Consider the following 26,832-nt stretch of genomic DNA (forward strand, 5'->3'; position numbering starts at 1 on the left):
GAGTGGCAGTAAAAATAGGATTTTATTCCCGTGCCCACCCTCGCTCGGTTCCCACAGCAACGTTACAATCCGGAAAAAAAAACCAACGGAAAAAAAAAAAAAAAAAAAAATCGGGAAAAGAAAAGGAATTCCAAAGGGTCGGGAGGTGGGAAAAGAGGGAATTCCGGGATAAAAACAGTCAAATCACAAGAGGGAATCTCCCGGGAAGGAAGGGGCGCCTCAGTCGTCCTCGTCGCCCTCGTCCTCCGGCTCTCGTTTCCTCTTCTGGCCCCGCTCTTCCTCTGGAAAACACAAACAATTCCCGTTATTCCCGGCCGCGGCGGCATTCCCGCTGGGCGGGGCCGGCGTTTGCCCTGGGAGCGAGGCGCTGCAGCCGCAGGAAAAGCGGGATCGGGACGGGCTCCGTACCGGCCTCCTCCTCGTCCTCCTCGTCGTCCACCTCGCCGTCGTTGTAGCCCTCCTCGTCCTCCTGCGAGGACAAGGAAAAGCGGGATGAGAAGCTCGGCATCGGCCCGGGATCCTTCCCGACAGCCCTTTTCCCGAGGCCTTGGAGCCGCTTCCCAGGGGGCCGGTTCGGGATGGAACAGCAGGAATCCGGCACTGAAGGGCCGGGAATTCCCGAGCTGCGCCTGGCAACGGGGCTGCCCTTCCCGACTCCGGGAAAACCGGGATTTGTTGGAGCGCGTTCCTCCGGAGCCTCGGGGGTGGACTGGGGAGGCTGAGGAACATTCCAGAGGGGTGGGAGAGGGGGCGGGGCTGCAGGAGAGGGAAAACAGCTTCCCACAATCCCCTTTTCCTTCCTCAATCCCATTCCCACCCTCGCAACCCCATTTTCTCCCTTCCCAATCCCATTTTCCCCCCTCAATCCCATTCTCCCTTCAAGCCCATTCCCACCCTCCCAATCCCAGTTTTTCCCTTCTCTCATCTCATTTTCCCTCCCTAATCCCATTTTCTTTCCTGCAATCCCATTTTCCCCCCCTCCCAATCCCATTCTCCATTCAATCCCATTTTCCCTCCTCTGATCCTATTTTCCCCCCTCAATCCCATTTCTCTCCCTCCCATCCCATTTCCCCCCTTCCCAATCCCATTTTCCCCCTCCAGTTCCACTTCCCCTCCTTCCAGCCCTTTTCCCCTCCCTCAATCCCATCCCCCACCCCCCCAATCCCATTTTTCCCCCATCCCCATCCTAAAACTCCTCAAATCCCAGATTTGAGCCCTTTCCTGCCCAGCCCTTCCCAGTCGGATCCCGCTGATTCCCGCTGTGGAATTCCAAGCCTCACCTCCTCGTCTCCGCTCACATCCTCCTCTTCCCCTTCCTCCTCCTCCTCCTCATCCTCCTCGTCCTCCACTACCTGAGCGTCATCATCGTATTCCTCCTCTGGAAAAACAAAATCCATGGAAAACTTTTCCTCATTCCACCCCAAACCCTGGCAATCCAAGTGGAGAATTCCTTAGGGATAGCACGGGATTGGCGGCAGCTCTGGGAATGCAGGGTCAGAGTTGCTCATGGAGCCTCCGGCTGCTCCACTTCCCACTGTTCCCAAGGATTTGGGAGCTGGAGGATATCCTGGCTATTCCAGGAATCCGGAGCAGAACTTTCCCATTATCCAGCGGGAGCCCTCCCAGGGACACAAAATTCTGGCCTATTCGGGAATTCCCGAAAGGAAAGCCCCCAAATCCGACCATTCCCAGCAGAAAAGCGGGAAGTGCGGAGCCCCCGGAGTGTTTTCCGTGTGTTTGGGAGCTTTTGGGAAGTGGCCCTTCCCAGAGCTCCCACTCAGCATTCCCGGGAAAAGTGCACATCCAGCTTTTCTGCTTTGCTGCGCCGCTGGGATGGGAGAATCCAGCAAATTCCCCGGGATCAGCCGGATCCGCAGCCAGGGATGGCTCCAGGGGCAGCCGGGGAAAGGCGGCACCTAAAGCACTGGGATGCCCCAGAATTCCCTGGAATTCTGGCGTGTTCCTTCCTCAGGGCCTGGCTCGGAACTGGGAATTCACTGGAGCTCCCCCGTGTTTTCCATGCACTTCCCTAATTCCTGCTTTTTTCCATGCCCAAGCTGCTTCTCCCCTCACCCTTTTCCATGAGGATTTCCACAATTCCAGGACATCCCCGTTCCTTCCATTCCTTCAGTCCCTTCCCTTGGTTCCTTCCTTATCCCACCCCTCCATTCCCAGATTGAGGAATGGGATTTTCCAGGCCCTGCCACCTCCTCCCCACATTCCTTTGGGATGCGGGAGCTGCCAGGAATCCCACCTCCTCCATCCCACGTACCATCCTCATCCTCCTCCTCGTCATCCAGGCCCTCCACGTATCCCTCGGCGTCGGAATCCGGCGCTTCCTTGTCATCCCGGTCTTTCACTAGGGATAAAACTGAGGAAGTTGCTCCTTCAGGCCCTGCCAGGCTCCTTCCCGCCATTCCCTCATTCCTTTCCTGGCTCCTTCCCGCCATTCCTCCTTCCCGCCATTCCCTCATTCCTTTCCTGGCTCCTTCCCGCCATTCCCTCATTCCTTCCCCTCATTCCTTTGGGACACTCAGCTCCTCTCCCTGATTCCTGTCCCTCATTCCCTCAGGACATTGAGATCCTTCCCCTCATTCCTTTGGGAAAATGAAGTTCTTTCCCTCATTCCTTTCCCTCATTCTTTCAGGACACCCAGGTCCTTGCCCTCATTCCTTCCCCTCATTCCCTCATTTCTTTCCCTCATTCCCTCATTTCTTTCCCTCATTCCCTCATTTCTTTCCCTCATTCCCTCAGGTCCCTCCCCTCATTCCTTCCCCTCATTTCTTTCCCTCATTCCCTCAGGTCCTTGCCCTCATTCTTTCCCCTCATTCCCTCCCCTCATCCCCTCATTCCATCCCCTCATTCCATTCCCTCATTCTTTCCCCTCATTCCATCCCCTCATCCCCTCATTCCATTCCCTCATTCCCCCACCTCGCTTCCTCAGGTCCTTCCCCTCATTCTTTCCCCTCATTCCCTCATTTCTTCTCCTCATTCCCTTCCCTCACTCTCTCAGGCACTTTCCCTCATTCCATCCCCTCATTCCCTCATTCCCTTCCCTCACTCTCTCAGGTCCTTCCCCTCATTCCCTCATTCCATCCCCTCCCTCCCTCATTCCATCCCCTCATTCCATCTCCTCATTCCCTCACTCCATTCCCTCATTCCCTCCCCTCCCTCTCTCAGGTCCTTCCCCTCCCCTCCCTCCCTCAGGACCCCGAGCTCGCTGTTCCCGCCCTTCTCCTCCCCCAGCAGCTCCAGGAGCGGGTTGTGATCCCACCTCCTCCATCCCACGTACCATCCTCATCCTCCTCCTCGTCATCCAGGCCCTCCACGTATCCCTCGGCGTCGGAATCCGGCGCTTCCTTGTCATCCCGGTCGTATCCATCGAGGTACGTCAGCTGCGGCAGCAGCTTGAAGACGTTTTCTCTGTAGTCGTTCAAGTTGGTCACCTCACAGTTGAACAGGTCTAAGCTCTTCAGGTTTTCCAACTTTTTCTGGGAAAACAAAGGAATTCCAGAGGTTTGCTGGTGCAGGAATTCCCTCCGAAGGCAAGGATGCCACGGGGAATGTGCTCAAGGGATTCCTGGGGGTGTTTTGGGCTCTCCCAGTTGGGATCTGGGATGGGAAAGGCTCTCCCTGGAGTCCAGAACTTCCCAAAAGTTAAATTTGGGAAGAGCTCTGAACCGCTCTGGGAATAACTGATGTGCAGGGAGTTATCCCAAAGGAATTCTTGCAGATGGAAGCAGGAATGGAGCATTTGGACACAAGAATTTTGCCAAGAGAGCTTTAAAAAATGGAATGATTTTTCCTCAGCCTATGGAAAATGAAAAAACACATGGAAACAGAACAGGAATTCAGCTCCTGGGGTTTTGTGGGACTTCTTTTTGGGAAGAGGTCTGCAGTGCCCACAGCACTTGGGAATCCTAATAATAAAATCCCACGGAAATGAGGATTTGTATTAAGGCTTATCCATGGATAAGGAACAGCAACTCTTAGGGAATCTCTCCCTTCCCTTTAATGTGGAAAGCACTGGGGAAAAAGGGCTGGAACTGGGAAAACTGGGAGCACTGGGAGCAGCTCCAGGCCTCCCTGTGAGCTTAACAGTGCTGCAGGAAAGGAGATCCATGAAGGGAAGGGCTCCTGGAGGGGTTTTAATGGGAATTTTTGAGCCTGGAGATGGATCCAGAGCCCACAGAATCCTGGGAAGCTGCGGTGATTCCCGCCGGGAATGGGGGAGCCCGGCCCGGCAGCCACTAGAGGGAAGCAGCGGCTCACCGGGAACAGGGAGAGGGACTTGGGATGCGGGCCTGGATCCCTGGATTAGCCGGGATATTGGGAAGGAAGGAGAGGGAAAGGCCCTGGCACAGGTTCAAGGAGCCACATTCCCTGGAAGTGCCCAAGGACAGGCTTGGAGCAACCTGGGAGAGCTCGAGCTATTCCAAAGGGTTGGAATGGGATTAATCCCATTCCTTGGAGCAAAACCAACTCACCAGGACTTGGGATCTGTGCCTAGATCCAGGGATAAGCGGGATTTTGGGAGGGAATGAGGGGGAAAGGCCCTGGCACAGGTTCAAGGAGCCACATTCCCTGGAAGTGCCCAAGGCCGGGCTTGGAGCAAGCTGGGATATTCCAAGGGCTGGTATTCCAAGCCCTGGTATTCCAAGGGCTTTGGAGCGGGATGAATGCCACTGCTTGGAGCAATCCCAACTCACCAGAGGTTCTATTGTCCCGAGATCTTTAATTTTGTTGCCGCTTAGGTTTAGGTGCGTGAGGTTCGGACACTTCTCTGCCAACACTTCCAGGCCTCCTGAGATTCTGTTGTCGCTCAGCTCGAGCTGCAAAGGGCCCAAAAACATCCTCAAAAATCCCATTTCAGCCCATTCCAGCCCCTTTTCCACAGGCAGGGAAGGGAAAAGGGACGGATTTGGCCCGGGGAGGTGGAATTTACCTTCTTGAGTTTGTTTAACTTTGGTAAATTTGCGACTGAGGTTAAGCCGACGTTGATTGTGCTGAGGAATTCCAGCTCCTCAAACTCATCCGTGAGGCCCTCGATTTTCCCTTCGAACGACCTGCAGTTGTCCAGAACGAGCTCTTTCACCTGGAAAGGGAAGAAATCGAGGAGAAATAGAAGGAATTCCAAGGAATTGGTAGGAATCGGGAGGTTTTCAACAGCAAAGCGCAGGAATTTGGGGGATGCGTTGAGAAGAAAGCCCAGATCAAGGCAGTGCTCCCACACAGCGTGGGAAGAAACCCCCAAATTCCCCAAATAAATTCCCAAATTACTCATTGGGCTGAAATTCAGGTGGAAAATACGTGGATCTTGTCCCTCAACTGTGTTTCATTATCAGGATTCTCCAGAGGATCCATGTGGGGATAAACAGAGTTTTTTCCCCCTCACGTTCTCCGCATGCCCCCGGAGTTCCCACCAAAAACTATTCCGGCTCAAAATACCTTTTTAAAATTAAATAATGTTAGTTAAATGAATTATTTAATTGAAATAATATCATTGAAACTAATACTAAACCATTTAAACAGCTAATCCTGCCCATAAACTGATCTAGAATTAATTAATCATGGAAATCATTGTTATTCCGTTCTGTTACAAACGAATCCTTTGGCTCGGGAGAAGTCTGTGGTAAAGGTGACAGAGAATTCCTAAAAAAATATGGAAACCTGAGTAAAAGTATCCCAAAAATCCACTCCCAAATGATGAATTTTTCGACTAAGAAGTATTAAATTCCACACAACTCCTGGGATATGACAATGTTTTGGTAAAACGCATGGAAAAGCTGCTGGATCTTTCCAACCCCTGGAAAGCGGGAGCACCCCTGGCCCTCATCAGCAGGGAGAGTGGATGTGGGATTTTAGGGAAGAGCTCCAAGGGTTTTCCTGGGGAGTTGGAGGGATGTGGTGGGGGATGAGGCAAGGGGAGGCTCCCAGTGTCACAGCACTGGCCCCTTATCTCCTGTGCCAGGTGCAGAGCGACAGGGGAGATAAAGGCCCCAAAAGGGGAGAGAATGGCCCCAAAAGGGGAGAGAATGGCCCCAAAAGGGGAGAGAATGATCCCAGGGTGGAGAAAAAGTCCCCAAAAGGGGAGAGAATGGCCCCAAAAGGGGAGAGAATGGTCCCAGGGTGGAGAAGAAGTCCCCAAAAGGGGAGGGAATGATCCCAGGGTGGAGAAAATGGCCCCAGAAGGGGAGGGAATGATCCCAGGGTGGAGAAAATGGCCCCAAAAGGGGAGAAAATGGCCCCAGAAGGGGAGGGAATGATCCCAGGGTGGAGAAAAAGTCCCCAAAAGGGGAGAGAATGGCCCCACAAGGGGAGGGAATGATCCCAGGGTGGAGAAAATGGCCCCAGAAGGGGAGGGAATGATCCCAGGGTGGAGAAAAAGTCCCCAAAAGGGGAGAGAATGGCCCCAAAAGGGGAGAGAATGATCCCAGGGTGGAGAAAATGGCCCCAAAAGGGGAGGGAATGATCTCAGGGTGGAGAAAATGGCCCCAAAAGGGGAGAGAATGGCCCCAAAAGGGGAGAGAATGATCCCAGGGTGGAGAAAAAGTCCCCAAAAGGGGAGAGAATGGTCCCAGGGGTGGAGAAAATGGCCTCAAAACGGGGAGAGAATGGCCCCAAAAGGGGAGGGAATGATCCCAAGGTGGAGAAAATGGCCCCAAAAGGGGAGAGAATGGTCCCAGGGGTGGAGAAAATGGCCTCAAAACGGGGAGAAAATGGCCTCAAAACGGGGAGAAAATGGTCCCAGGGGTGGAGAAAATGGCCCCAAAACGATGGGAGAAAACATTCCCAAAAGAAGAGAGAATGGCCCCAAAACGGGGGGAGAGAATGGCCCCAAAACGGGGGGAGGGGAAACATCCTCAGGTGTGGAGAACATGGCCCCAAGGGCCTGGGTGTTGTTTGGGGGGTCCTTTCCCGGTGTTTTTTTTCATTGGGTACACCATCACCAATCCCAGATTCCCGAAATGCACTCCAGCCTGGCTGGAAGTGCTCCTTTTTTACCTAAATTGCTCACTTTTATCCCAAACTTCCTGGGATTCCCGTCCCTCTGCAGCCAGAGTGAGTTTTCCTGGGCTCTGTGGAACTCCACGAGAAGGGCCCACCCATCCCAGGAACAGCTCATTTTTCCCCTATAAACTTTTCCCCTAAATCCCAGGAAAAGCCCTTCCCCTGCACTGCACGGTGCACAGGGGTTGTTTCCATGTGGGAAAAATAATGCTGGGATTGGGATAAAGAACCCGCAGGAATGTGAGCAGAAACACGGAATAACAGCTCAGCTCCCAGCAAGGACAATTAATATGCAAATATTTCATTTCCTTAATTTTTCTTCCTGCAATCCTGCTGCACAGGGAAGAATCCGACGGAGTTTTCCAGCTCCAAACATCCTTGGATTTCTAATTAAATCCCTGGAGTGAAAAGGGAAAGGAGCCCAGAGCAATAGGAGAGCACAAGGGAATCGTGGAGAGGAGGAGGGGCAGTGTCAGACAGGAGAAATCCATGGTTTTCCTGGAATTAGGATAAGGAATGACTCCAAAGTTTTCCAGGGTGAAGAGTTCTTCTTCCCGAAGAATCCCAGGGTGGGGAGAGGAAACCCAAGACCAAGGCAGTGCTCCTGATCCCACAGAGATGAGGGAAAAACGAACCCCAAAATTCCCCACATAAAACTCCCAAACCACTCACTCACCACCTTGAAATTTACATGGGGAAAAAAAACCAATCCAAGAAGTGAAGAAAAAACCGTGGATCTCTTCCCTGGGCACTGTTTCATCATCAGGATTCTCCAGAGGATCCTTTCGGGGGTAAACAAAGAGTTTTTCCCCTCATCTTCCCCACACGCGCCCCCGGAGTTCCCGCCAAAACAAAAAGGGCGGGAAAAGGGCAATGGAGGCGACTCCTCCTGATCCGGGTGTCCCTGCTCCGTCACCTCAGCCCAACAGCCACGGACACGGAGCCAGGACACCCCGGGATTCACACCGGGAAGAAGCTCAAGGTGTGGGTTTTGCCCCAGAGGAGTTTGGGAATTGCTCACGGGGAATTTTGGGGGCTGAGGGGAGTGGGAAGGGAGGGAAGGGGAGGGGAGGGAATGCGCCCAAAGCTCGCCCGCTGAGGGACAAAGAGCTCCTGCCCTGATCCAGGAGGGGGGATATCCATCCCTCCATCCTCCCTGAGCACGGAAAACAGGGAACTGGACAAAAAACCCCAGGGAACTGGACAAAAATTCCCTCAGGAGCAGAGCGGAGATTTAAGGAAGAGCTGGAAACAGCCTTGGATGCAAAGGAAAAGCCTTTAGCACGAAGGCAAATGATCCAAGTGCCTTTTTTTTCCTTTTAGTTTGCATTTTTTGAGAATCTTGGAATGTTTTAGGTTGGAAGGGACTTTTAGGATCATCCCATTCCAACCCTGCCATGGAATTTTTTAGGGAAGGCTGTTTCCTCCCCACTTTTCAGGAAGTTTTGATGCACAAGTGCCACGTTCCCACCTTCCCTGTTGGCACAGCCAACAAATCCATGGAGAAACCTCCTGGAATCCTGCAATCCACGTTTGGAAAGCTTGGATGAGTTCCGAGGCTGTTTGGGAAGAGCAGAGCACCTTCCCAACCCTTCCCAAAAGCAACACGGTGTCGGTGCTTATGGTGTTAACTCCCTGAATCCCTGGAAACAACAGCATTCCCAACAAAATTCCAGGAGGGCTCTATGTCCTAAGAATCCCCAAGGAAATCCAGGTGTGCCAAAGGAGAAGGAACTGGGTTTGTGGGATTTTTCCCAACACCCCACAGCTCTCTGCCTCCAGCCCTGCACATCCCACTCCAGCTTTTCCACGGCACATTCCCTCTCCATAAAATCCCGGGAGTTTCAAGGAGGAGCAGCCGCGGCACTCGGGAGAGGCCGTCGCTTTCTGCAGCCCCTCCGACAGGGAACTTTTCCAAGGATTTGGCTGCCACACAGAGATCCCTTCTCCGTGCTGAGCCCTCTGGAGGGACGCTGGATCTCATCCAGGCTCGCTGCATCCCGACAGGAGCACAGAGCTGGCAGTGTGTGCACAGGGAAGCGGGAACGCGACCGCATTCCAGCTAAACCAGCTCCCCGGAGTCCAGCAGCACTGGAATCTCCTCCTCGTTTGTGTTTCAGGAGTTCTGGGAATATTGAGGAAAATTCCACCTCCTGAATCCCTCCAAAGAGCTGAATTTCCCTGGCAGTGTGTAAAAGCAACAATTTTGCCGCCTTTTTCCTCGCTTTTTGTCACCGAAATACGGGATAAACCTTTCCGGACCCAGGAATCCTGGAGCACACCTGGATGAGGTGAGGGGATGCAGGTGGATCCCACGGAAATCCCTGTGCCGCTCCAGGTGGACACATCTGGGATTAAGAATCCCCCGGGAATTTGTGTCCAAAAGCAGCACCAAAGATCTGGAAATCCAAGTCACGTATCCTTAACTCCGTCCCTACACCACGGAGCAGGGATAAGCACTCATGGAATATCAACCACAGGACCTGTACTTATCCCAAAAAACTGCTACCCGCTGGAAAAGCCACACCCACAGGCCCAAACTCCATGGGAACACTCCCTGGAATGCGCTCCCAAGGGAATGTTTGGGATAAAAGCCAGGCTGCAGGCGCCAGGTTGGTTGGTTCCCAGGGCGAATCCAGAATCCATTGGATTGGGATATCCCACCTGGAGCAGCTGCAGCTTCCCAGTGTTCCTCACCCAGCCTTTGTCCCAGATTCTGTTCCTGACATTCCCGGCTGCTTCCAGCTTGTGACATCCCGGCTGGGGATGCTCCCTCTGGATTGAACGTTCCCTGGAGCTCCTGAGGGCTTTCCTACCATCGCTCTACACTGTTTGATAAGCAGGGCTCTTGTCTCTTCCCGGAATTCCCGGTTCCCAAAGGCACAGCCACGGGATCCCCAGGGAGCATCCAACCTACTCCAAGGGCAGGAACAGGGAACTCTTTGGAAGCAGCCACTGGATTTCACCGAATTCCAAATGACATCCGAGACCTGGAGCTTCTCCAGAGGGGGCCTTATCACCACATCCCAAGTCATGGAATTGCTGAGCTTGGAAAAGCCCTCCGAGCTCACCGAGTCCAAGCCGGGACTGAGTCCAGCCCCGCCAGAGCTCTGAGTGCCACATCCAGGAATTCCTCGGGAATCCCGAGCGATGGGGACTCCAAACCTCCCGGGGCAGTTCCAGTGTTTACAGCCCTTTCCAGGAGGGAATTTTCCCAACTTCCCACCTGGGCCTCCCCCAGCACAGCCGGAAGCCGTTCCCGCTCATCCCGTCCCTGTTCCCTGGGAGCAGATCCCGATCCCGCTGCCTGCCCCCTCCTGTCCGGGAGCTCTGCAGAGCCACAGGATTCCTTCCTCATCCTCCTTTTTTTCCAGGATAAACCGGGAAAAAAGCCAAAGTCTCTCCTTCAGAAAATCTCCACTCCACGGGCAGGGAGAGGCAGGAATTTGGGCCCAAATTCCCAAATCCCGGTGCGTCCTTAAAGGCGACAGAAGGACAGAGAGCAGCCACGCAAGCACTCGGAATTTGGGGAATTTCTTGCTCTCCCAAGCCTGTGGAGTCCAGGAAAAGCCTCGGCTCTCTCTCCAGTAAGGAATGACCTCGCTGCCTCCTGTGTCCTGCTGCGTCCTGCCCGTATTCCCCATCGATCCTCACACGGATGCGGGAATCCTGAGCAGAAATGGATCTCCTCAGGTTCCCGCTCCGCTGGCTTTGTGCTGCAGCGTTGGAGGGAAGCCCGCCCGCCCTCCACAGGCACAACATTCCCGGTTTTTTGGGCAGGGCGTGGCAAGGCTCAGAAGTTGGGAAGAGCTGGGGCAGGGCTGGGATGGAATTCCCAGACAAGCTGTGGCTGCCCCATCCCTCTGGAGCGAGTCGGGCAAGGCTTGGAGCAGCCTGGGATAGTGGGAGGTTCCCTGCCCAGCTCAAGGATGAGCTTTAAGGTCCTTCCCACCCAAATTATTCCGTGGAATTCCATGGGATTCCACGATCCTGCAGCAGCCCACGTCCATGGCCAGCTCCGAGTGCGGACAAGGATTCCCCACACTGATGTTGGAAGCTTTCCCAAAATTCCAACTGGAGCTGACGAACTGCCTGAATTTCCCATTCCGATCCCACCTGGAATGTGACCAGGCCAACAAAAGCTTGGATGAGCATCCGACTCGATCCCTGGATTGACGGAGCTGCTCCCATGAGCCAATCCCTGCTCCAAGATCGTTCCTTGACCCCCAAACGTCCCCAAGCCGGAGAACCCAATTAAAATCATTAACTCATTCATTCATTAATGAAATCCAGCCTCCTTTTCCAGCTGCAATTCCAAGCCCTCCGTGATCCAACCCTGCGTGATCCCAGCCTGCGTACGGCTCCCACGGAAAACAAGCAAGGAGAGCATGGAATATCTCCAGCCCGGATCAGAGCAGCTGCTGGGCCGCCCCGTGTCCGCTCGGCCGCAGCTCCGGAGCTGCTGAGCTCTTCCCGGTTTTCCAGAGCTGGAATTCTGCCCACAGCAGGGAGGGCAGCAGGTGCCATGGCCCGTGGCCACCGGGGATTCCCGTTCCATGGGATTCCCATTCCATGGGGGGAGCCTCAGCTGCTCCTGCTGCTCAGGAATGAGGATGTGACCTGGGGCAGGATTAGATTCCCCAGGGAAGGGGAAATTCCCGAGGTGTTCCATCCTTTTCCTGGGTGACATCGGGGGACAGCGGATGGATTTCCTTCCCCAAAGCCGCACAGGATTCAGGATTTTTTTCGGGAATAGCTGAGATGGGATCAATTGATTTCCAACCAGTTATCCATGACCATCTCCTGGCTGGGAATGTACTGGGAAGAGAATCCCAAGAAAATCCTGGGGCAAGGAGAGATGCTGCAGGAAAGCGGCCACGGAACACAGCCCAATTCCCTGGAAATCCAGCAGCCGGAGGATTGAGAATCCCACAGGGAAGGGACTGGATGGGATTAACGTGGATCCCCCGGATACCTGGGATTGGGAGCAGAATTCCATCAGCACCTCTACGGATGGAAGCGACACCGCGGCTCAATGCCAGCGCCTGCCAGGAATTCCTGGAATTTCATAGGATTTCTCTGCGCTCCAGTTCATGGGAATTCCCCCAGGGACACTCTCCCTATCCAAAAAACCCTGTTCCCTTCAGGAATTCCCTGCTGGGGCTGAGCAATCCACGACTGCCGAGCAAAACCGGGTTCCTCGGGAACACGCCCCATTCCCGCCTCAGCCCAGCCGGAATTCCGAACCAGAATCAGAGAATCCTCGGAAAACACCACGAAGCCATGGAGTGCAGCCCTCAACCCAAGGCCAGCACCTTTCCAGGATTCAGCCTGTCCTGGGAACACCGAATTCCCATCCCGTGAAACTCCAGCCGCACCTCAGAGCTCATCCTGGGGTGTCCAAAATCCCACCTCAAAATCCAGATTGGAATTCCTCCTCTGCTGCAACTTTCTTGGAACAATCCCAGGGATGATTTAAACTCCCAGCATCCCGGGATCCCTGAGCTTGGAAAAGACCTCCAAGACTGAGTCCAAGCTGTGCCCGATCCCCCCCAGAGCTCTGAGTGCTGCATCCAGGAATTCCTCGGATGCTTCTAGGGATGGGAATTCCACAAGCGCAGCCTTTTCCAATATTTAACCAGCTTTTCCATGAAAAAATTCCTGCTGATGTCCAACCTGGGCCTCCCCCAGCACAGCCGGAAGCCGTTCCCGCTCATCCCATCCCTGCTCCCTGGGAGCAGATCCCGATCCCGCTGCCTGCCCCCTCCTGTCCGGGAGCTCTGCAGAGCCACAGGATTCCTTCCTCATCCTCCTTTTTTTCCAGGATAAACCAGGAAAAAAGCCAAAGTCTCTCCTTCAGGAAATCTCCACTCCACGGGCAGGGAGAGGCAGGAATTTGGGCCCAAATTCCCAAATCCCGGTGCGTCCTTAAAGGCGACAGAAGGACAGAGAGCAGCCACACAAGCACCCGGAATTTTGGGAATGCACTGACACCCGGATATCCCTGTGGATCCCCAGCCCAGGATTCCTAAATCCCTAAACAGGAGCTTAAAAGCACCTTTTAAACTCGGCTCACTCAAGCCGGGCTTATCCAGGCTCATCCCGCAAGGATCGGCCTCTTCCCGCCGGCACTCCGGAAAATCCCACATCACGGGCTGGGAAAAGGGACAGGAAAGTCCCGGAGTTTGAATAATTTGGGGATGGTTTTGAGGGATTCTTCCTTGAGTTCTTTTACCCCAAAGCCGCTCCGTGTTCGGAGACAGCTCCGGAAAAAAACCTGGCTCAATATCCGGAATTTTTCAGCAAGAGTTTGGATTTTCCAGCTCTAATCCCGACAAAAAAACCCCTCCCGGATGGCTCCAGTAATTTCACATCCCTTTGCTCCATTCTGGATCCACGGGAAATCCCTAAGTGGCAGAAAGGTGAAGAATCCTGGGAATTCTTGTGTCTAATTCTGGGGCATCTCCAATCCTGAAGAAATTCCAGGAGGGAAAATCCATCACTGACGCCCCAGGAAATTCCCCAAATCCCCTTTCCCGCATTTCCAAGATCCATAGTCACATCTATAAACAGACCAGGAACACACGGAGTTTTCCATGGAAAACTTTCACTGGGAATTCTTGGGGTTGTTCCTTCAACTCCATAAAAATTCCCAATATTCCAGACACGCTGTTCTTCCAAACCCGGGAATAAACAGCTCCATCCTTCCACGAAATTCCATTCCCTTTGAATATTCCCGTTATTTTCCAGCGGCTGGGATCACTTTGCTCCTGCCTGGAATTGCCCTGGATCGCTCCAGCTCCAGGGATTTTTCCTGGAGGAGCGGCGCTGCCACATTCCAAATGTTTTTCCTCCACCGCCAGCTCCCAAATCCAATAAAACGGAAGGAAAACCCAGGGCCGCAGTGCAGCTTTCCCTGGAAAACTCCGCAGGTTGGGATTGGGAGCCTTCGGATGTGGAGCTGGGCATTCCCGGGATGAGGCGGAGACGCAGAAAAAATCCCTGCCTTTAAACGAAGATTAATTAAGGACTAATGAGGAGAAATATTTGGGAAAGAAGAGCTTTTCCGGCTTCTCTCACGGCTTTGAAGGATCCAAGGGAATCCATGGATAACTTTCAGTGGAAAGGAAAACCGTGGATTTTTTTCCCTGCTTTTGGAAGTTTGTCAGGGATTGTGCTTCCCTAAATTTCGGGATTGACTGCAGCAATCCAGGGAAATCCCAATTTCCCGGTTGTTCTGTCTGCAGGACAGGGGAGACGGGGAAAAAATTCCTGCAGGAAAAGTGCAGCAACGTCATGGAAAAAGCTGGGAATGTTGTCCAACATTCCCAAGGAATTCCAGCATTCCCAAGGACAACATTCCCACCCTCTATTCCCAGCTGGCATTTGTGGATACAGAGCATTTGATCCACCTCAATCCAGACCCTTCTCCCTTCCCGTTATCCCAGGAAAATCCTGCGCCTTCCCGAGATCCCAGAAGTGCAATCCAGCAGCATTCCCAAATTCCCTGACTCTCCATCCATTCCTGGACACCAGCCAGCTGTATTCCAGACATCCCAATCCTGAATTTCCAGGATTCTCCAGCACCCGGAGCAGCAGGAGGAGGGAGCAATCCAGGGAAGGGATGGAATGGGAATAACCACTCCACAGCCTCCCGGGATGGAAGGATTTAAGGAGAAGCAGTTTGATGGGATGTAAATATTTAGGGAAAGAGCCAGGGATTCTGGTGCCAATGGATATTCAGGATGGAAATATTTAAGGAAGCAGCCAGGGCTGCTTTTCCCAGCATTCCATGGATATTTCAGACGGCTCACCAATGGAAACAAACGGATTTTTGAAACTCGGGGAAACGGACAAGAATTTAAAATTCCCAAATCCCTGAAAATGCCCACGGAATTCCCAGGTTTTGGGCCACGCTTGGAGCAGAGCAGCAGGAATGTGGATTTATTCCATGACAAATAACACAAAATTCCAGCAATTCCTGCTCCAGGGCTGGGTTAGGACAAGGTTTAATCCAGGAGAAGTCTGGACTGAGATTTTCCCACCAATTCGAGGGCAGGATGAGAAGCTCGGTTCCTTTGGGAATTCCAAGAGCTGGAATCCCACACAATTCCATCAGTTCCACCCCAGCTTTTCCTCTTATTCCCACCCTTCCAGCTGGAATTTGGACACCCGAATCCCAGAGAACATTTGGAGCTTCCCAAAAAAAAAAAAGGGAATTCTCAGGAGGCCAAAACTAAATCCAGCGGCATCCCAGAGAAACGGGAAAACGGGAAGAGCAAGGAAGAGGGAAAAAAGCCTTTTCAAATCCAGTTCCACTTTCAGAGGGAATTTCCCACACGTTTTTCCACCGTTTCCCTCCGGAATGAAAACTTCCAGGGGAGGAAAAAAACCCCAGGAATGAGCCAGAACAGGGAGGAATAAATTCCAAGTTTTATCCCTGCTGCAGTTTGGAGCCGATAAAGGAATTCTTTCTCCCGATAAACCAAATTCTGGGCCTCATTTTGACCCCCCACCTGCACCTGCTTCCCAGTATTTGGATTTTACTCCGGATTTTCCCATGGGAATGATCAGGGAAATTCCTGGGAATTCGTGACAATTATCAGGAGCTGATAAATTAGAATGAAAAGTTGTATTGATAAAAGAAACCAAGGGATAATTCTGCTGCGCCTCACGAATGGAACAGGAGAAAAAGTGGGAATATCTGGGAAAACACCTGCCTGAACCACAGCCAGAAATCCCAAATTTCCAGCAGTAAAATCCAGGTGGATACGGAAAATAATGGGAAAATGACAGGATTAAACAACAAAAATGAGATTAAGGAAGGAATATCTCCCACAGAATCCACCTGAGGACAGCCGGAGGATGTTTTCTTAATCAGGATGGCACTTGATGGGATGATTTGATGGGAAAGCACAGAATTCCATGGAAAACCAGGCGGCGCAGCAATAAAATCTCCCAAGCAGGCTCAGGAAGAAGCACCAAACCCCATCCGTGTCCCATTATTTGAGCCTGACTTATAAAAGGGCTGGTCCTGGCTGATTTCAGGATGAACTCTCTAAAAAAGCAGCGCGGAATTTGAGGGAACTCCGAAATTCTGAGGGATTTTCCCAGGATTTCTTTCTATTCCACATCAAAACTGGGGAATAACGACAAGGACAAACACTGACCGCCCAAAACGAAGGAAAACAATTCCCAAACGCATCCTCCTCATACCCCAGAACTTCCTGAAATCCAGAAATAAATCACTTTGGCACAGCTATTCCTTCCCAATCCCACTTCCAGAGGGTGGATTTGGAAGGAATTTTCCTTAAATAATATTGCCGAGGAACAGAATTCACCCCCCACACTCCAACCCCGTGCACACAGCTGGAAGCAACTCGGAACACAACAACATTCCCAACTGGAATCTCTAGCCCTCTGCCTAAAAACCTGGAAAACTGGGGTTTAGGACACCTTGGGAACACCGAGACACCAAATTCCCGGACAGATTCCAAGGGTGCCAAGGAAAACCAAGAGTTTCCAGGTGAAATGATCCTGATTTTCCAGCTCCCTGCTGCCCATTCCCAGCCCTGAGGAGCAGGGAAGCCCCTCCTGCTCCGAGCTGTCCCAACTTTCTTTGGCGTGAGGCAAAACTGAGCAGAAACAGCACAAAATCCAAGCGTGGAAAGCGGGGAGGGGGGGGTGAAAGCCCGGTTTAAACCTTTGGAAGCTGCATTTAAAGCCTTAAGTCTGAGTTTAAACCGGGCAAGAAGCCTCCAGTTAGAAAGGCAGCGAAGCGAAATGGGGGCAAACAATGACCAAAAGATAGAAAACTATGAAAAAAAAAAAAAAAAAAAGAAGAAAATCACGGAAAATTAATTTTAAAAAGAGGCTGAAAAGGAGAGAAACACTTCCCAAAGCCCAGCGCTGCCTCCCCGCAGGGCCCTGCCCAGGAAGGAGGCGGATTCCCGGCTCCGCGCTCGCTGCCCGGGGGGGCCGCGGGGCTCCCCCCGCTCTGGCGGCCCCGGCCCCGCTCCGGCGGCCGCTGCCTCGCCGTGCCCCGAATATTCAATAAAACCCGATTTTTCAAAAGCTTTTTATCCTTTTTTACCCCGGCGCGGCCGTCACGAGCCTCCTCCCGCCCCGCGGCCGGCGACAAAATGGCAGCGGCGGCGCTGCCCGTCATGTCGGGAGGGCGCCGGGCGGCCCCGCCGCAGCCTCCGCACCGCCTCAGCCCCGGCGGCAGCGGGGCTCCCTCACGGCCCCGCGGGGCCGCCCGCGGCCGAGGCAGCGGCAGGAGGAGGAGGAGGAGAAGGAGGCGGCGGCGCTGAGGGAAGGCGGGGGGGCAGCACAGAACATGGCGCCGCGTCCTACTTGCGGTGCGGCGCTGCCCCGCTCGCCTCACGGAGCCCCCGCGCTCCCCGCGCCGGGCAGCGCAGCGCCGGCCATGGCGGCTGTGGCGCGGGGCTCTGCGCTCCGTGCCCCCTCCGTGCCGTCCTCCTCCTCTTCCTCCTCCTCCTGCTCGCCCAGGAGTTTTTAAACTTTAAAGCGCAGCTTCCGCCGCCCCGCGCCCGCCTTTGTCCCCCGGACAACACCGCGCTCGGCCCGGCCGCGTCCCGCCGCGCTGCCCCGGGCGCTCCCCGCTGAGGTACGTTCGCCCCCCGCGCTCCCCTTCCCGCAGCCTCCGGCGGCCCGGGGGACGCGGCGGGGCCGGGGCCCGGCGAGCCCTGCCCGGTCACCGCCGAGGGCCCGGCGGGGCGGGGGGGGATGAGGGGAAGGGGCTTCCCCGCCGCGGGTTCGCGCCCCGCCTGCCCCCGGCCACCTCCCGCCCACTCTTTTGGGGTGGTTTTGCTATTTTTTCGCTTCCTTTCCCCCCCGCTATTTTCTTGCTTGTTTTGGGGTTTTGTTGGTTTTTTTTTTGGTTGGGTTTTTTTTTTGTTTGTTTGGCTTTTTTTTTTTTTTTTTTTTTTGTCCTGCCAAAGTTTTTCGCCGTCCCCCGTTTATTCCGCGAGACGCGGAACAACAACCTGAAGTCCGGCCCCGGGGGAAGGAAGGGGGGGAAAAGGGGGAAGAAGGAAAAACACGCACACACATCCAGCCTTTTTGTGCGTGTGTGGGGATGGAGGGGGTGGAGAGTGCGTTGATTTCTTTCCATTTTTTTTTTTATTATTATTCTTATGATTATTATTCTTATTATTCAACGCTCGCGCTACCGGCGGCGATGCCCCATCGCCCGCAAAATTAAAAAAAAAAAAAAAAAAAAAAAAAAAAAAAAAAAAAAAAGCCCAAAGCAAACCCAACCAACGCTAAGCATTGGTTTCAAAATTCTTTCCTTTTATCTTCTCAGCATCTGGAGAGAGGGAGAGAGAGAGAGAGAGAGAAAGGGCGCGTTCATGAGGACTACAAAGTTACAAATATGGCTCCCCAGTCTCTCTTGCCTGATCACTGCAAAGAAATGAAGACGCACTTTAAACTAAACCATTCGCAACTCACTCGCAGTCCCTGTCTGCCTCTCCCTGCCCAGCACCCTGCACAAATATTTGCGAACTAAACACGCCGAGAGAGAGAGGAGCGAGCAACTTATTTTTATTTAATGCACGGCGAGCCCTCTCCGAGGCATCGCAGCCCGGCACGGGCAGGAGCAGCCCCGGGGACCCCCCCAAACCTCACCGCGAGCGCCCCGCGCCCCCCAAAGCGGGGGGCACGGCCCCCCACACACACAGGTAGGCACCTCAAGGGCAGCAGCGGCCCCGCCAACACCTGGCACGCTCCACCCCGCCAAAAAAAAAAAAAAATAACCGTGGGATGCCTTTTTATTATTCTCATCATTAGCATTATTATCATTAATTTTTTTTTTTTTTTTTTTTTTGGCATTGCATTGCTTACATCTGAGGGCGTCCTGTTCCGCAGCTCTAAGTGGATCCTTTTCTTCATGTCCATGTCCGTGGCTGGCGGGAGGCGCGGAGGGTGCCCGGCTCGGCTGGCGCAGTGACCCCTGTGCAGAGCCCCCCGATCGCGGGGCGCGGAGGGACTCGGGCTCGCCCAGCGCCGCTCGGAAGCCCGAGCGCAGCACCGCGGCGCGCACTAACCTGATAACCGCGGGGGCGGGCGCTCCGGGGGCTCCGCCGAGATTGACAGCGCCGCCGGCCAATCAGAGCGCGCCGCCGCCGCGCCTCAGCCAACCGGCAGCGCGAGGCGCGGCGGAAGCCAATGGGGGAGCGGCTCGGCCGGGCAGGGGGACAGCCCGGCGCCGAGCCCAGGCTCATTCCGCGCTGCCGCCTGATGGAGACGGAGCGGCCGCGGCTTTGCCGCGCCGGGCACGGCGCTCGCTGCCCTCTCCGCCCGCCCGCGCCTGGGGGAGGCGCCGGGGCGGGGAGCGGTGGCCGAGCCGGAGCCTCCCGGCCCGGGGCGCGCAGCCAGGAGGGAGGGAAAGGTGCGGAACGGGGTACGGGAATGGCGCGGGTAATGGCGCGGGCCCCGGCGGCGGGGGGCGGGCGGAGCGTGAGCGGCGGGCGGAGCGCGGCCGGGGAGGGAAGGAGGGAGGGGCGGCGGCGCTGAGGGGAGGGGGAGCGCCCGGGCCGCCCTCAGCGGGGTCCCCGCGGCCGGGGCCGCCTCACGGGGCTGGGGAGCCGTTCCCGAGGCGAAGGGAAGGGCGGGAGTCGCTGCCCGTGCCCGGGAGTGCCGGGAGGGTCTCCCCGGGAATGGCCCCGGCGGGGCGGGGGCGGTGCTGAGGGGAGGGGAGCGGGCGGGCCGCCCTCAGCGGGGTCCCCGCGGCCGGGGCCGCCTCACCGGGCTGGGAGCGGCTCTGGGGCGGAACGGCGGGGTCCGGGATCCTTGGGAAGGACAGGGCAGGGCGGGAGGCTCGGGAGGATCCCCCCGAGAAGGGAAGGGCAGAGCGGGAGGCTCGGGAGGATCCCCCCGGGAAAAGCCCTGAGCAGGGCCAAGGACGGGAATCCTTCGGTTCCCGGTGGGAGCCGCTAGGAAAGATTGGAAGGGATTTTTTTTCCTTGGAATGCCAGGGTAAGGGGGATGGATTCCGGCTGGAAGAGAGCACGGTTAGGTGGGATTTTGGGAAGGATTTTCTTCCTGGGAGGGTGGGGAGGGGCTGGAATTCCCGGAGAAGCTGTGGCTGCCCCTGGAATGTCCAAGGCCAGCTTGGAGCACGCTGGGACAGTGGAAGTTATCCCTGCCCTTGGAATGGGATGGGCTTTAAGCTCCTTTCCATCCCAAAGCATTCCCTGCTCCTGCTCCTTTTCCAGGCGCTGCTGGCTGAGGTGGCAGCTGTTGGATGTAGGATCCAAGCCCACAGCTGCTCCTCTTCAGGGATTTGGGATTTCTGAACCCCGGGCACCGTTCCCATCAGCTGGAGCAGAACACAGGTAAGAAGTGCTTTTTTTTTTCCTTCCAAAATTCCACTTTGTCCCTTCCTGCTGTTCCTGGAATGTGGCTGGGCTTGTCCAGCTTTCCCTGGAAAACACAGGGCTGGAAAATCCCTAAGAGCTGTTGGAAAGCATCGAGAGAACACTGAAAATCCTTGGGAAACTTCTATTTCATCCAAATATTTTGCAGCGCTGGATGGAGGTGAAGTGTCACCTGTGAGCGTGGATAAATCCCAGGAATGTGGGTGATGACAGCAGGAATTGTGTTGGGAATGGGACAGGAAAAGCTGCATCCAGCTCCAGGTAAAAATTCCGATGAAAGCAAAATAAAAGTGATATTCTGCAAAAAGTTCATCTTTTTGGGATGTTTTAGGAGTTTATGATGGAATTTTGGGATTGGCTGATAAATCCTCGACTGGTGATTAATATTCCAAACTTTTCTAATCGCTTGGGATTTGGGAATGAAGCGGAATTTTCTTTCAGCTCTCTTTGAACTTCTCCTTCCCAGGTGCGACCAGAGGTGGCTCCTGGGCTGAATCTTCAGGAATTTTTGATGGAATTTGTGCTCCTGGCCTGGGAGGAGACCTTTGGAAAAGGACTTTTCTCCTGGAAGAGAATTTGCTGGGATAAGCTGTGATTGAAAAGGAATTTCTGGGGATCCAGAGCTGCTTTTTCCTTTGTTTTCTCCTGAGGAAAATCTGTGTTTCGAGTACTGAAAGGTGCAGAAAATTCCTGGTTTTTTGAATGACTGAGGGAATTTTTTCCGAGTTTAAAGCCCAAACTCCATGTTTAAAGCTGCTCCTTCCATGGTTCCTATTCCAGGAGTTTGGGAATGAAAAAGGAAAAGGAATGATAAATTGGGAATAAATTTTAAAGAATTTTTTTTTTTGCTTTTCCTTCTACAATTTTCCATTCGTGAGATTGGTTTTTCCTGGTTGGTTTCAGAGGAATTTGGAATTCGTGGGATTGGTTTTTTACAGGAATTTGAGGGGTTTTCCTGGTTTGTTTTCAGCAATTTGGAATTTGTGGGATTTTTCCTTGTTTATTTTTAACAGGAATTTGTGGGATTTTCCCAGTTTATTTTTACCAGGAATTAGGAATTTGTGGGATTGGTTTTTTACCAGGAATTTAGCGTTTTTCCTGGTTTGTTTCTATCAGGAATTTTTAATTTCTGGGGTTTTTTTCCTTGTTTTTGATCAGCAATTTGGAATTCATGGGGATTGTTTTGATCAGGAATTTTGAATTGAATTTGTGGGATTTTTCCTGGTTGGTTTGAGTGGAATTTGGAATTTGTGGGATTGGTTCTTTACAGGAATTTGAGGGGGTTTCCCCCTTTTTTTTTAAATCAGGAATTTTTACTTTCTGGGTCCCCCCCCGTTTATTTTTACCAGGAATTTGAGGGTTTTTCCTGGTTTGTTTTCACCAGGAATTTGGAATTTGTGGGATTGGTTTTTTTACCAGGAATTTGAGGCTTTCCCTTGTTTATTCTTACCAAGAGTTTTTAATTTGGGGAGTTTTTTCCTGGTTTATTTTTAACAGGAATTCGAGAGTTTTCCTTGTTTGTTTTTATCAGGAACTTGGAATTTCTGGAGTTTGTTTTGAACAGGAATTTTAAATTAAATTTGTGGAATTTTCCCGTTTTTTTAATCCGGAATTAGGAATTTGTGGGATTGGTTTTTACCAGGAATTTGAGGGTTTTTCCTGGTTTCTTTCTATCAGGAATTTGGACTTCATGGGGGTTGTTTTGAACAGGAATTTTGAATTGGATTTCTGGGATTTTTCCTGGTTTATTTTTATCAGGAATTTGGAATTTCTGGGATTGTTTCTTTACAGGAATAGGAGGGTTTTTCCTGGTTTGTTTTCACCAGGAATTTGGAATTTATGGGATTTTCCCGGTTTATTTTTACCAGGAATTAGGAATTTGTGGGATTGGTTTTTTTACCAGGAATTTGAGGGTTTTCCCTTTTTTTTCTTAATCAGGAATTTTTAATTTCTGGGGTTTTTTCCCTGGTTATTTTTAACAGGAATTTGAGAGTTTTCCTTGTTTGTTTTTATCAGGAATTTGTGGGATTTTCCCGGTTTATTTTCACCAGGAATTTGTGGCATTTTTCCTTGTTTGTTTTCCACGGGAATTTCGGGTTTTTCCCTTTGTTTTCCCGGGATTCCACCCCCTCCAGCTTCCATGGGAATCCTCCTGCTGCCCCACATTCCCACCCCGCTGAATTCCCCTTGGAAAATCCCTGGGAGTTGTTTGGTTATCCCAGAGAATGTCCCTTTGTTTTCCCACACAAAGAATTCCTTCTTTTCCCTGGGAGCAGCTCCCTGCTCTGCCTGCGGAGCTGGGAATGCCAACGGGAAAAAATTCCCGCTTTTCCCACCCTCAGCATTCCCAGCAGAGCTCCCTGAGGGGAGTTTGGGATCAAATCAATCCCTGGGATCCAGGAATTCCTATGGAAAAGAGCCTTGGGATTCCATAGGAATTTCCTGACCACCCCAATTTGTGGTTCAGCTCCTTAAAATCGGAATTTTTGCAGCATTCCGGGGAAAAAATGGGGAAAATCCCATAATAAAACGAGGAAAAGCTGATTTGAAGTTAAAAAATGAGGGAAAAAAATCCCAGGATGGCTCCAAATCCCCCCCCAAAATTCCCTAAAATTGAGGGGAAAACGTTATTCCCGTTTTTTTGGTTTGTTTTAAATTCTATTTTCTTTCGTCCTGGTAAAAATTCCTGGTGGATAATTGGGATATTCCCAGTTTTCTAGTGGAATATCCCATGGTTTTCCTGCTTCCCTTGGCCTGGAGCGATGGGAGAACTCGGTCAAATCCCCTCCCCCCCCCCCCCAAAAAAAAATCGGGAATAATGAAAAATCCAAGGAATTCTGGGATAAACCTTCGGAATTTAGGGAAAAATGGGTGTAAAGCATGGAAAAGCTGGAATGACTCGGGAGTTAAAATCAAAGCTGGGAAATCCTGGATTTTGGGGGGATTTTTGCTGTTGGAAATCCAGGAGGGGGATGAGAAAAAAGTGGGGAAAAAAACCCCTTCAGGGATGCTTGGAAAATTCCTGAGAAAATTCCTTGGGAAACTGGGGGGAAAAGGGGATTTTTGGGGCTAAAAACTTGCAGGAAATGGAAGGATACAAAAGGAAAATGGGAAAACTGGGAATGGGAATGGCGGAATTCCAGGTGTTCAAGGGATTTCCTTGAGGAAGCTTTGCAGGATTGATGGAGCTGTTCCCAAAAATACCGGCAGGATTCCAAGGAAACAGAAAATTTGGGAATTCTGCTCCAATCCCAGCACATTGTGATGAATCCAGAGGTTGGTTTCCTGTTTTTCCAAGAGTTTTCACTCCAGGTTGTTCCTTTTGGGAATGTTTGCCCATTCCTGCCCTTTTCCAGGGACAAATCCCATGGGATTTCCTGGAGCAGGAGCTGCTTCCGTGGGGTTTTCCAGAGGCTCCTGCTGCGGGAAGAGCTGCTGGAATTCCTGAGGGCGAGCAAATCCCGCGGAATCCAAGGAAAACTTGGGAATGGGAGGTGGTTTCCTGTGAAAATCAGGGATGGATTTCCTCTGAGAATGAGGAGATCCTGTGGAATCCCAGGAAAATTTGGGACTTGAGGGTGGTTCCTGTAAAAATCAGGGATGGAAAGGGGTTGAATTCCTCAGAAAATGCGGAATCCAGGGAAAACTTGGGAATGAAGGGAGATTCCTGTAAAAACCAGCGATTGGATTCCTCAGGATGAGCAAATCCTGTGGAATTTGAGGAGAACTTGGGAATGGGGGGGTGGTTTCCCATAAAACCAGGATTCAGCTCCTCGGAGAATGAGGAAATCCCGCAGAATCCCAGGAAAACTTTGGGATGAAAGTCCGGAAAAGCTGATCCGGAATGATCCCGCAGCCCTTCCTTCCATTTCCCCGGCATTCCTTGGATCCGTCGGCATTTCCCTGCTCCTCCCTTCCCTTCCCAAGCTGCCGGATTCCCTTTTCCCGCTGCTCTTTGTGTCCTGGGATGCCATTCCAGCATTCCCGCTGGCCAGACGGCAACCAGGGAATGGCTCCCGCTTCCAGAGCCCCGCGAGAGCGGCGAGGAATTCCTGCCTGGGCTGGAATTCCCGGAAAAAACTGCCGGGATAACGGAAGTGTCCGTTCCCGTGGAATTCCATGAAATCCATCCCGTTTTTCCATCCCTCCAAACATTCCCACAATCCTGCGGGGGTTTTTTTTGGGAATCAATCAACCCTGGAAATTTGGGAATATGCCAATGATTGGGTTATCCCCAATTCCCGCTCCCAAAATCCCGGCATTCCCAGGTTTCATTCCTCCCGCTTTGCCAAACGCGGCTCTGACAATTCCCAAGGGAAATCCATGGAGATCCCGGCTTGCATCGGGAATTCCGGGTTCACGGAATTAACTCTGGGAAAATCCCGCCGGGCCTCGACTGCCCTGCAATTCCAATGGAATTCCTGCGGCTTTCCCAGACTTTGAGGTGCCAGGGATTTCTCGGGAATGGCGGAGTTCGGGAGCTGCTTTTCCTGGGATTCAGGGAATTCCAAATCCGGGATGGATCCCCCCCCCCCCAGACTGGGAAATTTCCACCAGGATTTTCCCACCTGATCCCGGGAATTGTCCCAAATGTTTCCTCGGAGAAGCTGCTGGGGAAAAGAAAAGAGGGGGAAAAGTGGGAGAACGGGATAAAAATTCCATCAGTTGGGAAAGCGAGGGCGCAGGGACGGCCAGAGCCCAGCGAATCCCAGCTTTTCCTGGAAAACACAGCATTCCCAAAGGGGCTTTTCCTGGAAAACAGCGGTGGTTCCAAAGGGCTTTTCCTGGAAAACATGGCATTCCCAAGGGAGCTTTTCCTGGAAAACACGGCATTCTCAAAGAGTTTTTCCTGGAGAATGTGGCATTCCCAAGGGGCTTTTCCTGGAAAACACAGCAGTTCCGCATTCCCAAAGGATTTTCCCTGGAAACCATGGCGGTTCTGCGTTCCCAAAGAGTTTTTCCTGGAAAACACAGCATTCCCAAGGGGCTTTTCCTGGAAAACAGCGGTGGTTCCAAAGGGTTTTCCCTGGAAACGATGGTGGTTCCACATTCCCGAAGGGAAGGAGAACCTGGCAATTCCCTGGAATTTTACCATGCAGCCGGGAAAAGCAGCGGGATCTGCGATTCCAATCCCAGCTTTTCCAGAGGTTCTGCAGCATCCCGGGAATGGCGGGGCTGTCCCAGCAGCCGGGAAGCCGCCACCGTGCCAGGCTGTGGCTGGAGAAGCTTCGATGGGAACAATTCCGCCTTTTGGGGGAAAATCCCGGGATTTGGGATCCACGGGGAGGAGCAGGAGCTCCGGGCAAAGCTGGGAATACACCGGGAAAACTGGGAATAAAGGGCCCTGGTGGGGAGCGGGGCCGAGGGGGAATCCTGGGGGGGATCCTGGGGGAATCTTGGGAGGATCCTTGGGAGGAATCTCGGGGGGGAATCTCGAATGGAACCTCAGGGGGAATCTTGGGAGGAATCTCGGGGGGATCTTGGGGGGAATCTTGGGGGGAATCTTGGGGGAATCCTTGGAGGGATCTTCGGGGGAATCTCGGATGGAACCTCGGGAGGAACCTTGGGGGAATCCCGGGGGAATCCTTGGAGGGATCTTCGGGGGGAATCTCGGGGGAATCTTGGGGGAATCTCGGATGGAACCTCGGGAGGAACCTTGGGGGCATCTCGGGGGGAATCCTGGGGGAATCTTGGGGGAACCTCAGGGGAATCTTGGGGGGATCTTTGGGGAATCTCGGGGGAATCTTGGGAGGATCCTTGGGGGATCCTCGGGGGGATCTTGGGGGAAACCTCGGGGGGGAAACCTTGGGGGGAATCTCGGGGGAATCTTGGGAGGAGCCTTCGCTGGAATCTCGGGGGAATCTTGGGAGGATCCTTGGGAGGAACCTCGGGTGGAATCTCGGGAGGATCCTTGGGTGGAATCTCGGGGGGGAATCTCGGGTGGGAATCTCGGGAGGAATCTCGGGTGGAATCTCGGGTGGAATCTCGGGTGGAAATCTCGGGGGGGAATCTCGGGAGGAATCTCGGGTGGAACCTCGGGTGGAATCTCGGGTGGGAATCTCGGGTGGGAATCTCGGGAGGAACCTCGGGTGGAACCTCGGGTGGAATCTCGGGAGGATCCTTGGGAGGAACCTCGGGTGGAATCTCGGGAGGATCCTTGGGTGGAATCTCGGGTGGAATCTCGGGTGGAATCTCGGGAGGAATCTCGGGAGGATCCTTGGGAGGAACCTCGGGTGGAATCTCGGGAGGATCCTTGGGTGGAATCTCGGGGGGGAATCTCGGGAGGAATCTCGGGTGGAACCTCGGGTGGGAATCTCGGGTGGAACCTCGGGTGGAATCTCGGGTGGAATCTCGGGGGAGAATCTCGGGTGGAATCTCGGGTGGAATCTCGGGTGGGAATCTCGGGGGGGAATCTCGG

General features: G+C 53.2%; 2 protein-coding genes across 9 annotated transcripts in view; one reads left to right on the forward strand and one right to left on the reverse strand.

Annotated features, from left to right (window-relative positions):
• ANP32A (acidic nuclear phosphoprotein 32 family member A) lies at positions 1-19,294 on the reverse strand. Of its 8 annotated transcripts, none has more exons than XM_039557544.1 (8): positions 18,880-19,294; positions 4,946-5,095; positions 4,710-4,832; positions 3,293-3,491; positions 2,273-2,371; positions 1,281-1,378; positions 409-756; positions 1-281 (listed from the first exon to the last, which is right to left on the reverse strand). In XM_039557544.1, exons 1-8 carry the CDS (start codon positions 18,931-18,933, stop codon positions 63-65), a joined length of 1,290 nt encoding a protein of 429 aa, XP_039413478.1. In that variant the 5' UTR covers positions 18,934-19,294; the 3' UTR covers positions 1-62. The 8 variants fall into 8 exon arrangements, with proteins under 8 accessions (XP_039413478.1, XP_039413479.1, XP_039413477.1 ...); XM_039557545.1 differs by lacking the exon at positions 18,880-19,294 and adding an exon at positions 17,105-17,231 and having other exon boundaries at positions 2,273-2,339; positions 3,360-3,491; XM_039557543.1 differs by lacking the exon at positions 18,880-19,294 and adding an exon at positions 17,105-17,226 and having other exon boundaries at positions 2,273-2,359.
• Positions 17,303-26,832, forward strand: part of LOC104683866 — a 13,661-nt gene continuing 4,131 nt past the window's right edge. Inside the window, exons 1-5 of the mRNA XM_039557791.1 lie at positions 17,303-17,641; positions 18,341-18,716; positions 20,253-20,372; positions 20,563-20,675; positions 20,881-25,768. Of these exons, the coding sequence (XP_039413725.1) occupies positions 24,827-25,768 (942 nt within the window). The 5' untranslated portion in view covers positions 17,303-17,641; positions 18,341-18,716; positions 20,253-20,372; positions 20,563-20,675; positions 20,881-24,826. The remainder of the gene's footprint in view (positions 17,642-18,340; positions 18,717-20,252; positions 20,373-20,562; positions 20,676-20,880; positions 25,769-26,832) is intronic.

The sequence above is a fragment of the Corvus cornix genome, chromosome 10 (genome assembly GCF_000738735.6).
Source record: "Corvus cornix cornix isolate S_Up_H32 chromosome 10, ASM73873v5, whole genome shotgun sequence".
Lineage (NCBI taxonomy): Eukaryota > Metazoa > Chordata > Aves > Passeriformes > Corvidae > Corvus > Corvus cornix.